The sequence below is a fragment of the Lygodium microphyllum genome, chromosome 27 (genome assembly GCF_053477565.2).
Source record: "Lygodium microphyllum isolate KBCC chromosome 27, Lygodium_microphyllum_v1.1.10, whole genome shotgun sequence".
Classification (NCBI taxonomy): Eukaryota; Viridiplantae; Streptophyta; class Polypodiopsida; order Schizaeales; family Lygodiaceae; genus Lygodium; species Lygodium microphyllum.
The window spans coordinates 124,351,989-124,366,107 of NC_141161.1; the positions used below are offsets into that span (position 1 = coordinate 124,351,989).

The following is a 14,119-nucleotide window of genomic DNA, read 5'->3' on the forward strand; positions in this document are numbered from 1 at the left end:
TAACACATGCATCCACCACAAGTTTTCATACTAACATGAAATACATATAATCACATTTGATGTAACCACATGTTGTACGAACACGTATTATATATTATGGAATTACATACAATTGCATTGGGTGTAACCACACGTTGTCCTACTAATGCAAGTTACATACCTAATTGGTTCCTAATCATGATAACTAAATATAGAATGCACATATATAATGGACTTGCATTGCACTATCACTACAAAAAAATGTATTGTGTGTTATCACATGTAAATACATATAAGTATGTCACATTATTATCATATGCATGTGCACCACATATTTTTAAAAGTAATTTTAAAATTATTCAAATAAAGAACAAGAGTTTGTATTGACCAAATAAGATACAAGATCAACTGACAGTGACTGATGCAAAATATGTTTAAGCAAACCCTAAGCAATGAAACTCAATGTTTCTTTGATTTCTTTGATGGCGGAGACAAGGGACCTTCACATGCAAACAACAATGGTTTCTTTGACTCAAATACAATGTGCTTTCCCCTCAAATCTTCATGTAGGAGAATGGGGTCGGACACCTTGCCATGCTCACCCAAAGTAGCAACTGTTTAGAGTGCTCCACCACCTGCTTCATCAAACAAGTGTAGAAGCTTCTTGCGTTGCACGAGAATCACCTTCTCCATGCTTGAGATGTTAGGCACAGTACAAAATGGTGCAAACTTTGCCAACACTCAAATCTTCATTATTGTCTCATCCCCTCTAGGTGAGCACTTCTTATGAAAGATGATGGCATCATCAATAAGGTGGCTAATGTACTCCTTTAGTGAAAAGTCCTTGCACCAATCCACATACCTTGATCCTCCTTGACGCAGTGTAAACTCATCAATGTTACAATATGTAATGGATCACATTTTCCAAATAAAAATATGATTACTAACTAACTTAGAGTTCAAGAAAGTGGGCCTAGATACTAGACTTTGGAATAGGGCCATATAGGTCACATTGTTTGGCAAAACTTTATCAATGGCATCCTCCAAACTCGATGCACACCTTGATCAAGTTTTGTCACAATAGAATATATCAAACTTGGAAAAGTTGCTTTCTCCTACTCATCTTATACCTTTAGCTCCTCGTGCACTAATGATGCATCCTTTTGAGCAGAGAGATCAAGAAATTCCCTTGTTGAAAACTTGGGCCTTGGTCCAAAGAGGTCATTGTTGCAAAGCTTCAAAATCGACATTAAAAATGTTATAATTTGCCTCAACTGCAACAATGTCCTCTTGGATAAATATGATCGCATTCACTATGTCTACATTGGTGCCATCATACCTTCCAACCTTTGCCATTGCCAGATTCACATCCATGTAATCATAATGATGATGTCATCCATCAAATCTCTAATGAGATTCAAAAAGGGCTTACTCCATCTCAAAATACTCCAGCACATTAGGCAATACCAAGTACTATATGCCCTCTATCTCCATAGGTATCAAGGAGGCAAGAATGGGTTTCTTTGAGATTGGCTCTTTTGAAAATGATGGCATTGTGAGAGCCAAGCCTTGTTCTATCACCATAGGATACTCCTCCTCAAAGTTACTATGTCAAACTTTACTAGGAGCTACAGTCAAAGGATCATTGGATGTGCCACTACCTAATATACCAGAGCATGAAGATAGCTACAATAGGCTCTTCACCAAAGGGGCTTCTTTTTCACACTTGATGGTAATGATGGACCAATACTAGCTCAACCTTTCCCTGTTTGAGCTTTGCAACATAGTGATTGTGAGCTACTATAGGTGTAGTTGAGCCAACACAAGCCAACAAAGAGCCCTCATAAGTTCCGTTGTCACATGGGACTGCCATCTAATATCAGTTGCACTCCATACCATCAAGTATAGCCCCTCCTCGCGGAGGCACTTGAGTCAGTTTCTACTTGCAAGTCATGTTCGTGCTCAGTATCTTTGTGCTCTCATGAGAGATGTATATTATACATGTCCCTATTATTCTTATCATGATTGTAAGTAGTTTGGCATGCTTTTATCGGTTTCGACATTTTAGCATTAGTATTGTCAATTTTTCCTTTCTTTTGTCCAAGTGATACATGTATTGGAATCATGACATTGTCTTTATTGGGTCTCATAGGCTACTTTATACACATTAATCTAGTCTAGTATATTTATCTATCTCAACAAGCACTACTCTAATGCTAGAAACCTCATGCACACTTATTCATATATATCACTAGAGAACACTTATTCATGTATATCACTAAAGACTTCATGCATACTTTGGGTGCACACACAAACAATGTACACACATATACACTACTTCTATATGCACCTGCATCCATTTTCACAAGATATAACTTGTGGATACCTTTGTTTACTTCCATATAGTAGATGCAAGCTAATGACAAAGCGTGAATTTGTTAAGATGAACAATATAGCTCAACTCAAAATAAAGCATTGATATAGTACATGCTACAAGCTCAGCCCGTTTCATGGGATCTTGCAAAGAGAGTTCACTCAAGCAAATCATGATGCATAATACAAAGATGAAAGCTTTTACAAATATTTAGCATATTGTCTTAATTGCATTAACACTTCAATCCTCCCAACCTTGTATATCTAACCCAACAACTTCCAAGACAACTCATTTCTAATGAAAACATTGGTAAGTTACAAAAGTAACATGGAGGTGAAGTATACAATGATGAGAAAGGGAGTTGACAAGAGCTTGCTCGAGGTGTATTCATTCAACATCATTGCCATCTTCCACGACTTTAGTGTGCATCATAGATTGTGCAATAAGGGCATGATTGACTTACAATGCTGACAGTACACAACTTCCAAAAATGCATGCAACGAGGATATTAAAGGTGGTTAAAGCTAAATCAAAGCTTTGAGTGCTATCGACCATATTAATAAGAAAAAAATGGTAAGATTACCAATCTTCCCATTCATGTCGTGGCAATCTAAGCAAGCCCTTTCCTCTTTCCTCAAAAGAATTGTATCAAATATAATCTTAAAGCATTGGCAGTTCCTTCTTGAAGCCACTGAAATAATATTAAAGAGCTATAGCAAGAATGGAAGGTCCAAGCTTTGAGAAGTGAGAAAGTAGTCACCGAGCAATACAATTCGACACACTTAAAATCCACTCAGCTCAATAATTGGCTTTAAAATATCTTTGTCCCACTTTAACACTAAAAACTTTCCTCAAATATGCTTAACAAGCAATAAATTCTTTTAATTGACATAATATCCTGAAGCTTCATAGATGCAGCACAATTGTCTACATACAAGTTTTGTCCATGGGAAAAAAATCATCAAAAAACAGTTTTTCCCATATCATTCACCAACCAAATCCCAACATGATTTTCAATTATGTATCATTGTACGAGTAACAAGGCACCAACATAAGACAAGTCATTTTGATTCCAATCACCAAAACTCCAAGCTTGCAACTTATTTAACTCTGAACTTGAAGTATAACAAGACATTGATGCTCTATGGATAATAAGATATACTTGATGTTTCAAAATTTAGGTTTGGACATCAAAAGATGATGCCTCAAAGTCTCACGAACAAAAAATGGCATTTACTGTGGCTTTCATTACTTACATTAAGATATTAAGTTTACAAAATGGGACTTTTTTCACATGTAATACAATCGCATGAATATCCCAATTCCCCAATGGTCCATAATCAAGGGGTTGCTTCAAACTAGTGTCCCATCACCACCAAGGTCAATGTACAAGTCAAATCTTCATTATAAAGTTTCCATTAGCGATCCATTAAGTTCAACATGTCTAAAAAAGTTAAACTGTTGGGCACATCTGAAACCACCGCTGAGACTCTCTACTGACCACTGACCTGTTTACACTTGAACTCTTACAGGTAAGCATAGGCAATCCCGATGGATCATAGAAGAGGTTTCGTGCTTTTCCCAACAAAAAAAAGAATTCTGTGTTGCCTTTTTCAAACAGTACAACCTACATAAGCTTTTCAGCTTCAGCCTGCACTATAGCTTTTACCTTCCCTTCAATACGCTTGAGACAGTTTTCCACTCGTTGAACACCCCAATACAAAGCAACAGGCTCAACTGCAATTACCTTCGCACAAGCACAAAGCAGAATGAAGTAGTCAGCATGTAAAACCCTTTGTACTTTTTTGCCCTGGGACTTCTTCCGTACATATCTGAGATATTTTCCGGGAGGAACAGGAAATCTGCGAGGTGGCAAATACATGAAACCCAACTCCTCCATATCTTGGACAATCTCCTCCAAGCTCCTGGACTTTCCATAGGCGCTTCCTTTATCTGCATCTTCCACTTCCATTGACACATTCTCTTCAGCTTCCGCAGATCTGCTACTCTTTGGAAAACTTGAAACCTCACTGTTTGGACCAAGGGTCGGATCTTTCTGAGCCATACTGAAGTGGCTACCTCCACTGAGACTAGAAAAAGCTGGTGCATCCAACCTTTGGGGTGCCTTTGGCTCATCCTTCACAACAAATGTCTCCTACAAAAATAAATAGCCCATAGCAAAAATCTCTTAGAAAACATTAGAAGCTTTAGACACCTCACGTGACCGTTGACAGAAAATTTACGACAATATGGCTTTAGACACCTCACGCAACAGTTGACAGACAACATCATACAAAGGCTATAGCTAAATCTCCAACACACAGAATTAGTACCTGAATAGGTATAAACTATTTGACATAACACACAATCAATTCATCAATCTCTAAATTTCTTGTGAACTTTTAAGGAAGATGTATATAACTAGTTAATCATATTAAGATTTGCCTACCATTTCCTCCTGTAAAACTGTACAAGTAATGTGCTGTTCAATAAGACTTCAAGCATCAAACTCCCCTCCTTCAGTCCATGCAGCTGACATAGGCATCCAACCAGTAGAACCTCCAATCTCCCTCTCCAAGTAATGAGACCCGATACATATGAGAGTGGAGGAATGCAAAATATAGAGAGCATGGAGAACCACACAAGACAAACAGATCAGCCACCATACAGGTGCCCTACAGCGGGCAGATTGGCCAATGATTGAAGCCCTCCAGGATCAAAAGATGCTGCCCTAGCTGCCCTAAGTGGTGCCAAGCCCAAACCCTAATAAAGGTGCCCAGCACCCATGGAATCTACACTGCTAACACCCTCTCTCAGATCATAGGTGATCAGAACAATAAAAACATAGAATGATGGTTATATACAAGCCCCTAGGAACTACCAACATGTCCCATGCAACGGTGAGTCTACCAAAATCTTGTAACATTAAAACACATACAAGTTACAACGATGGCATAGAATGCACTATCCAGTGCTGGATGCACCTCAGAGAAAGCACCTAAGTCGATGACAATTGTACTCGAACCTTCATCACAAAAAAGTTGAAATAGCACAACTTTATTGCCTATCATGAACAGCCCTGCAGAAGCACATTCCCCTTCCTCAACCATCCTATCGAAAGGGTCCCCACATGTAGGCACAGACTACAAGTAATATCTTGCTCACTATCGAACCCTCCCATCATGGACCTGAAAGTCATTGGACTTTAGGCTCAATAGCGAACACATCCGTATACTGGGGCATTGAGGGCTAGAGATATGGATACCTCAGCTGTGGAGGTGTGTTCATGGCACAGCTGAGGTGTGTTCATGGCCCAATACATTGTTGGCCTTAGGCTTGGGAGTGAGCCTGATTAGCTCTGCAACTAGGAGGTGAGTCTAATGTCCATCCCCTGTACGTCGTGGATTCGGCTTGTCATGTCTCCTGAGCAGGCTGGATCATCATAAATAGATGTTTCAGCCATAAATACACGTAGAAAACCGCCCTCAAGATCCACATCAATGAGACATTGGTGAGGCCAGCAAGCCCCACCACCACCGTGTCACAATTCTTCTCAGGCTGGAAGCTCGTGAGAGGAGCACCACTCTGCTGCTATAGGACAAGGGCATCCTCATTCAATGCCAAGGCATGCACAGGAAGATGTAGGTTTTTCCACATGTTTCCATACGACAAACACATACAGGTACCCCTTGGGCCTAAATCATACATGGACCTAATCTTACAAGAAAATATAAATCACACACACTTACTTTTACAATAAAAATGCATCATACATTAAAGCTTCAAACTGATAGTAATTGAAAACTTCAAGTAGAAAATTCATAAACCATAAAAGCATATAAGTAAGGTCCAAAGACATCAAGACTTTTCTAAAAAGTCTAACTAAAAAGAAAGTACTAGGCAGACTCAAAAAAGGGGATACGTACACCATCAAGAGGGGCTGAGGGTGATTTTGGGATTAGTGTTGGGCCTTTAAGCGACTTATCATCTACATGATTGGGTTTTTGGTAAAAAAGTACAAAACCTATTCTTCTTACGCAAATAATGCTAGAGGAATCTTTGTGGTGTTTTGATTATCACTCCCTTTTCCCTTCAATGAAGGAGACTAAGCATCAGCACCATATCATGGGCCAAGTTTGGAACCAATCAAAGAGGGTAGGACGAGGTCTATTGGAGGGGAATTCCCCCCACAACCAAACTAAAGGATAGTGTAACTCACTTGCAAGTTTGTGAAAGGTACATAGTGCGCAACTAGCATTCCCAGCAAAACAGCACCAAGGTGCAAAGTGCTACACATGTATATAATGATGGCCTAAAGTCTAAATGTGGTTCAAAAACAACATGTGCATTGTGTTAAGACTAGATACCCTATAGTTGGTCCCAAGTAGGATCCTAAAATTAAAATAGACAAATCCAAAAATGGTCCTAACATGGAAGGGAAAGGCAGGAAATGTGAGTGTGAAACACTAAACTCATACTCAAATAAAACAGAAGATATAGGATTACATTCTGGAGCATTTCTAATCATAAGAGTTTTCTTCAAATCCACACTAGTACTAATATGGATCTCTTGGGTGATTTATAATTGATTCCTACATAACTGAAGGGGCAATATAGACATGATCAAGGTCATGTTAGCCTGCCTATTAAAGTCATGTCAATCTATCATCTCTTGATTGTGAGCTCCTATCTAAGTCTGACAGAGACATGGGAGCTTTGGCATTTTAGTATGCATTTCTTGTGTTTTAGTCCCTTTTCCTATGTTTGTCAATCGATTTACACCTCTTGCCAATGCCTACTCGCTTCGAAGTTGTCCAAGATGCCACCCCATGATTTGTCGGATTTTCCTATGCAATCAAAGTGCATTTATAGCAGCCCCCGGGTTATTTGCAGCAGGTCGGCCAGATTTAGGGCCCTTTTTGCAAGTCGGTCAGATTTGGTGGTCCTCAACTATTTATAGCTAGCCACTCTTCACTTTGGCCATCATCTTTCACAAGTTGCTCCTCCGATTTTGGCATCCTCCTCTCTCTCCAATGCTGCTGCCGCTGCTGTCATCATTTCCAGCCTGATCTGGTGCCCTCATTAATGCCTCGGGCTGCGTGCAGGGGCTCATCAGTCCTCCCTATGTATTCAGCATGCATTTTCAGTCAATGTAGATTTCTTCCCTCTGATTCCTGCTCTCTCTCTTCCCTTCTCACTATGTTTGTATTCCATCTTCCATTGCACACTCAGATGGTATCATCGCTTAAGAGAGGACATTGTGTAGTCTATCTAATGAGGAGACCACCCTGCCCCAAAACACAAGTATAAAACCCTATGTTTGCTGCAAACGCAACCTTCCTTGGTGCACTAACAAACACAAAGTTTGCTGCTTCTAGTCAACGATTCTTGCCAGGCAACTATCTTTGGTTGTAGGTGACATCATCTAGGTGCAAGTGGCAGCATTTATTGTGCAAGTGGCACATCTACACCTCAACTGTAGCTAAACCCAGTGTTTTGTGCTTGCATGAAGTCCATCAAGGTTCAATACCACTATGTTGGAGAGCGGATCATGGATTCCGAGTTAGTGGTGGCCTACTGTCCTACTAAGGACAATGCAGCAAATCTCTTCATGAAGCCTTTGCCCAAGGCTTCTATGCTTCATCACATGAAATTGTTGGGTCTTAAGACACTCCCAAGATCTAAGAGGGAGTGTTAGCCTGCCAACTTTAGTCATGTGAGTCTGTCATCTCTTGTTTGTGACCGCTTGTCAAAGTCTAATGGAGACATGCTCTAGCATTTTAGTATGCATTTCTCCTATTTTAAGGCATTTTCTTATGTTTGTCAATTGATTTACACCTCTTGCCAATGCCTACCTACTTCCACACTCTCCAAGATCCCACTTGATTATTTGTCAGATTTTCCTATGCAATCGGACTGCATTTATTGCAGCCCCCGAGTTATTTGCAGCAGTCTGCCAAATTTAGGACCCTTTTTGCAAGTCGGTCAAATTTGGAGGTCCTCAACTATTTTTAACTCGCCACTCTTCACTTTGGCCATCATCTTTTGCAAGTTGCTCCTCCAACTTTGGCATCCTCCTCTGTCTCAAGTGCTGCTGCCGCTGCCATCATCATTTCCAGCCTAATTTGGTGTCCTCACCGAGGCCTCAGGCTGTGTGCAGGGACTCATCATTCCTCCCTCTATATTCAGCATTCATTTTCAATCAATGCAAATTTCTTCCCTTTGATTCCTGCTCTCTCTTTCTTTCCTTCTCACTATGTTCATGTTCCTTCTTCCACACTCTCACAAATCACACAAAAATGGATTGCAAGAACCTGTTAGCAATCATATGTGTCTTGTGTGGTCATCTCCTACCTGTGTGCCTCAGTCTAAGATAGACAAGGATATTAGGAGCTCTCACATTGTCTTCGTCTGTCATTTTATGTATTTTCAATACTTTAGATGAAAGGCACCTTAGTGCTTTTTTTTGTGCACTTTTGGCTATTTTTAAGGAGTTTGATAACATTTAGGGTTTTCCCTCTTTTTCGCCTATATATAGGCAGCCTGCTCTCTCACTTTCATTATCCATTATCCATCATGATCCTTCGCGATCTGCCAACCCTCCTCATTCTCTCATCCCGTTCTACCATCTAGCACCCACACTGACACGTAGAGCTACGTGTTGGGACTGACCGCTGCAGCCTTGTCCCCTCAGCCATTGCCCCTCACATTGTTCCTTCTCTCTCTTGCATTCTCTTTGTCTCCTCCTCTCCATGTTCGCTTTCCTCTTTCCGTTACTCACTCTCCCATGGTATCAAAGCCACCCATGGGAGCCAGAGATCTTGAAGAGGAGCACCCTATTCGTAGTTCTAGTCATCTTCCTTGCCAGTTTTGGTGGCAACAATCTGTGTTTTGCCTCATACCTTGCTAGGCGGACTATTCTCTAGTCTGCAAATCTGCATTGTGCAAGCAGCCCAAGTGTCTAGCACGTGCTTCAGGCAAGACGCAGCTCCTACCAGCTGGCCGGTTCATTTCAAGTGCAAACGGCCCGTTCCGGGTGCATGCTGCTCATTCTCAAGTAGACAAACATGTGTCAACATCTGCATTTTGCAATTAGGCATCTCCTCTGTCCTGGGCGGCATTCCAAGCCCCAATAGCCTGGGCAGCTTGTTTTCAAGCATCTACACTGCAGCGAGATCTGCATTTGATAGCTAGCAGTTCACCTCATACCTGGGCAGCACATTTATTGCAGGACTTGGTCTTCTCCTACCTGCATTTCGATTCAGCAATGTAAACAGACCCTTGTTGTGCTGCGTTTTGATCAGGAGAGGTTGCATATCAGTTGGGTGGCTTGTTTTTTGTGCTAGACAACCATTATTTGGACTTGAACGGCATGTTACAGACCTAGGTGGCCTATTTCAAGCCTATGCAGCATCTTCTTAGCTGAAAAAGTGGGGCAGTTTTGCTATGCTTCACACTGGTCAGGTTCTTTTGACTTGGGTGACATCATATTTCGTCTCGATGGCTTCCATTGCAGGCCAACATAAGGGCAGATTTGCATTTACTGCAGGGACTCGCTTTTCGGGTCCCCCTGGTCCTGGACTAGCCCCTGGATTGGCTGTGTTTACACATTGAAGACATGTTTTCCTCTGCATTTACTGCTCCCTCTCTCTACCCGGCATTGTGTGTTCCCATTGCATCAGATATTCCTTGTCTACCTTGCCCTAGTTAGTCTTCTTTTGTATCGTGACCCGCCTGACCCCAATTATCCCGAGGACACTTCCTATTGGTTGCCTTTATTCCAGTGGCAACATCTTCTTTTGTTTTCTTGTAGGTATTTTATTGAAGGATGGGGGATCATGTGGTTCGGGATCATTCAAGCCCACCAACTAATTATTGTTTCCCATTATATTCTTTCGGGCTTCTAGTCCCCAATTGGCATTCCTAGCATCTCTGATACCAACCTTCCTCCTCAGATAGGGTGGTAAATAATCAACAAATTCACAAAACTGAAATGCACACTTTAACATATAATCTTGGACATTGGACACCTTGTTGGCCTGAAAACTAACGCCCCTAGTCTCTCCACTTGAATTTGACTAAAAACAGCTTCAGCCCTGTTGAATCCAAGTCTTGGAGCTTCCAATTTCTTGCACACTTCTTGAGGTCGCTGGTAAACCCTAATTTCTACTGCAAATTAGGGTTAACGGCAAAGAAATCTAAAATTTCTCAGCCTCTGGTGATCTCAATGCTGTAATCTTTGGAGCAAGGCTATAGAAAGACTCAGAGATGAGAGAGAATGCTAAGGAGAGAGAAGATTCAAACTTTCTTCACGAAGAACTAAAGAAAATTTGTCACTTACTGTTGTTGCACTGTCCCAATAGCTTGTAGATGCAAAGAACTGAAGAAAATCAGTCATTTACTACTGCTGCCTTGTCTCAACAGCCTGTAGATACTGTCACTTGCTATTGATTGGTCTTCTCCTTGCCCCTGGCTGCCTCAGAAGATCCTCCAATGGCTGCAAATCAGACCAATAGCATCTCCTCTCTCTCTCTTGCAAGTTGAATCCACTCAAATGCCTCTCAAGCCTCTAAAGACGTTTTTCAGTATTGCATTGGCATTTTTGACAAGTGACAATCTTTCCAAATGGTTTTTCCAACATTATCCATAATTAAATATTAATTTTCAGCCTTTGAATACTGAAAGTTAATCTAATAATTATTTCAATGCCTTGAAAAATAATCTAACTCGCCAATAATTAAATTAGCTAGGCAACTTCCATTCCCGAGTGTCTGCATCATCTTTGACCATCAGATTGGCCTTATGTACCATTAAACGTCACTTCTCTAGTCTCACCAACTGATACTTATGGCCAAATGAATGGCCTAGGCCAACAACTAGCACCAAATATCACCAAGTACCAGTGCGGCATGACTTACAATGACTTTTTTCTTTAACATCTGTGATTTCCTGGAGTCCTAGGCTCGTAAATTTACTCTAACCCTAGTTACACCTCACATATGTAACATTTACTTAACCATGTGGTTAAAAATTAATCCACATGTTAAGTGAGGTTTCAAAAATATATGTCCTCATGACAATCTCCTTAGCAGGTGTCAGTCCTAACCTCTCTCTCCGTATTCAACAAGCTTGGATGGAACAAACTACCCTCTATAGTCGTGATGCATGGAGTGTCTCCTCGACAATTGTAACCTTTGGGATTTTGTTACAACCCCTATATCCCAACCTATCTTGGATCTTCATGATGGTGTGACCATGGATTTAGTAGCTTTATGAGAACGGTTGAATGCCAGAGTCCGCTCTTCTCTCCTTTTGAGTTGTACAGATTTTGTGCTCATGCATGTTCAACATCTCCACACCGCTGCAAAGATTTGGAGAAGATTGGCATCCCTCTTCTAGATCCAGACATTTGGGCATCAATTATCTCAAGTTGAAGCTGCAACAGCCTTCTATTGCAGATTCCCTGCAATGAGGGATCACATCCATAAGATGAAGGATATTTGGGATCAGCTTTCATTCCTCGGTACGAACATTTCTTCGAAGGACCTAGTTGTGACACTTCTCTCATATCTTCCATCACCGACATATAATATGCTCTACACTAATCTTTTCACTTCTCATGGCCGAGAGACTCTCACTTTGAAGGAACTAGTCCCATTCATGCTTAAGCAAGATGTGCATCACAATGAGATAGTTTCTTGTGGAGCTCGTACACATAGTTGTACTTATGCAGCTTTATCTACAAGTATAGGATAAGCCAAGTAGAAAAAAGAGAAGAGAAAGAAGTCGAAGTCATCTTTCGACTCTTAAACAGCTTTTGTAGAGAATTGTAGAGAATATCCCACATGTCCTCATTGTGGGAAGACCTCACACCCGGAGAACAAGTGTTGGAGGATATACCCTCACCTTTGTCCAAGAACGAAGGGTGAATCTATTAGCAGTCTAGTAAGCTCATGTGTGAGCTTGTGTCACCAAGTGGTGATACTTTTTACAATTGCTTTTTTTATTTACTTATATAAATGTTTTATTTTTCTTTTCTTTTGTTGCTATTGCTTTTTACCCCCAGAGTTCTCTTGGAATAAGTGGGATCATTGCATGGCCAGAAGAAGTAGCCATTGGGACAAATTAGACAAATGGTTTGTCTGAGCCTTAGGACCATTTCCATATTGAATGGGCACTGAAGAATAGAATGCCAGTGGTTTGGGACTGTGTGCTTAGCCGCTGGAGATGGTGTAGGACAATAAGCCTGGCCAAGATAAAAGATGCGCATGTAGGAATGATCATGGAATAAAAGTCACTGTAACTGACCCACATTACACTTTTTGATGTGGTCGCAATGATAAAAGTTGCTCAGAACAACTTGAGAAATGCAAGGGTCACCATCCCTAAAATTTAGGGAGTCACTATTTTTGGACCCCAGAATCTGTTCGTGTCATTGTCTTCATTTTTACACGAGGATTAATTCTTTGGTCTGTGCCGAGGTCAAATTTTGCACCCATCTTGGAGAATTTTAGACCAGAAGGTTTAAACAGGAAAATTGTTACATGTATGCCATGTGGCACAAATTCCCAAAAGAGAGAGAGAGAGCATTAAAAAAAACGTAATAGGCATAAGGAACAGATGGGAGAATGAAGTTTGGAGGAGCTGAGGGCAGATTGCTGCAAGAAAACTAGTCATGGAGAGTACTTCTACGTCTCTGACTCAAGCACGGAGGTAGAGCTTGCTCCCTCTGATCACCTCTCTCTCTATTCTCAAAAGAAATGCTTTGCATGATGGATTGATTCCATCGAAGGTAGAATTCTATGTTTACTCTGCACATGCTGAATAAGAACAATGAGCTCTGCACATGATACATGCTGAACAGTAAGAACAGTGTGCTGGACAGAAAGAATAGTGAATTCTGCATATGCTGGACAGTAAGGGATGTTGATCTGGATATGCTGTATTGTTCCTATGCAGCTGGGATTCACTTAGAAGAGATGAAAACCAACTGTTCACAGGTTATGTATTTTGGAACATTACCATTTTTATAATTTACTATCTTTTAATTGATAAAAAAATACCGAGAGGGGCGCCAGTCTTCGGGGCCAATCTGGTGCTGAGCGAGGGAGAGAGGTCTCTGTTTATGTGTGTGTATGTAAAGTCCAGGTGTTAATTGAAGGAACTACAGCTTTATGTGAGTCATAGACCAGTTGCAGCTTGGGCTATGCCTGATATTACTAGGTAATTTAGGCATTTTGTAGTATTAGTGATTATTTAGGCATTTATTGCTGGCCGACCAGCTAACATGTTTGGCATATTTTGGACCTATTTATTCAATGGCTCCTCCTCTTATTCAATCATCATCATTCTTCAGGTGGTCTTCCTGTTGAAGAGAGGAGCCAGTGACTCACTATTGTATGTATCATTCTCGTGTTTGGTATATGGATTCCATTTCCGGAGCATATCTTTAAGTTCTCTTCCTTTGCAATGTTCTTTTGTTCTTTTGTTTCCTTTCTCTCTTGTCTTGTGTTCAGCAGTTTATTTCAGCACTTGTCTATGCTTCCATTGCTACACCACTTCTAACATGGTATCAAATTGCGGGATCTCAGTTCCTATTGCAAATTTTTTGCTGATTACAAGTATTTCTTCCCCCTACTGATCACACCTACGTTTTTCAAACCAGCAACCTCCGTTTTCAGCCTGCAATCGTCACTTTGCTGCATTTCATACTCCACCAACCTGCGCTTTTGGTTTTCTGCCGTTAACCGTAGCTGAATGATTGTT

The 14,119-nt window shown here is 40.8% G+C and overlaps 1 protein-coding gene across 1 annotated transcript in view; it reads right to left on the reverse strand.

The window, feature by feature from the left end:
* Positions 1-3,533: 3,533 nt before the first annotated feature.
* The window catches only part of MEE12 (maternal effect embryo arrest 12), a 34,908-nt gene continuing 24,322 nt past the window's right edge, over positions 3,534-14,119 (reverse strand). The window contains exon 4 of the mRNA XM_087668781.1: positions 3,534-4,508. Within this exon, the coding sequence (XP_087524907.1) occupies positions 3,981-4,508 (528 nt within the window). The 3' untranslated portion in view covers positions 3,534-3,980. The remainder of the gene's footprint in view (positions 4,509-14,119) is intronic.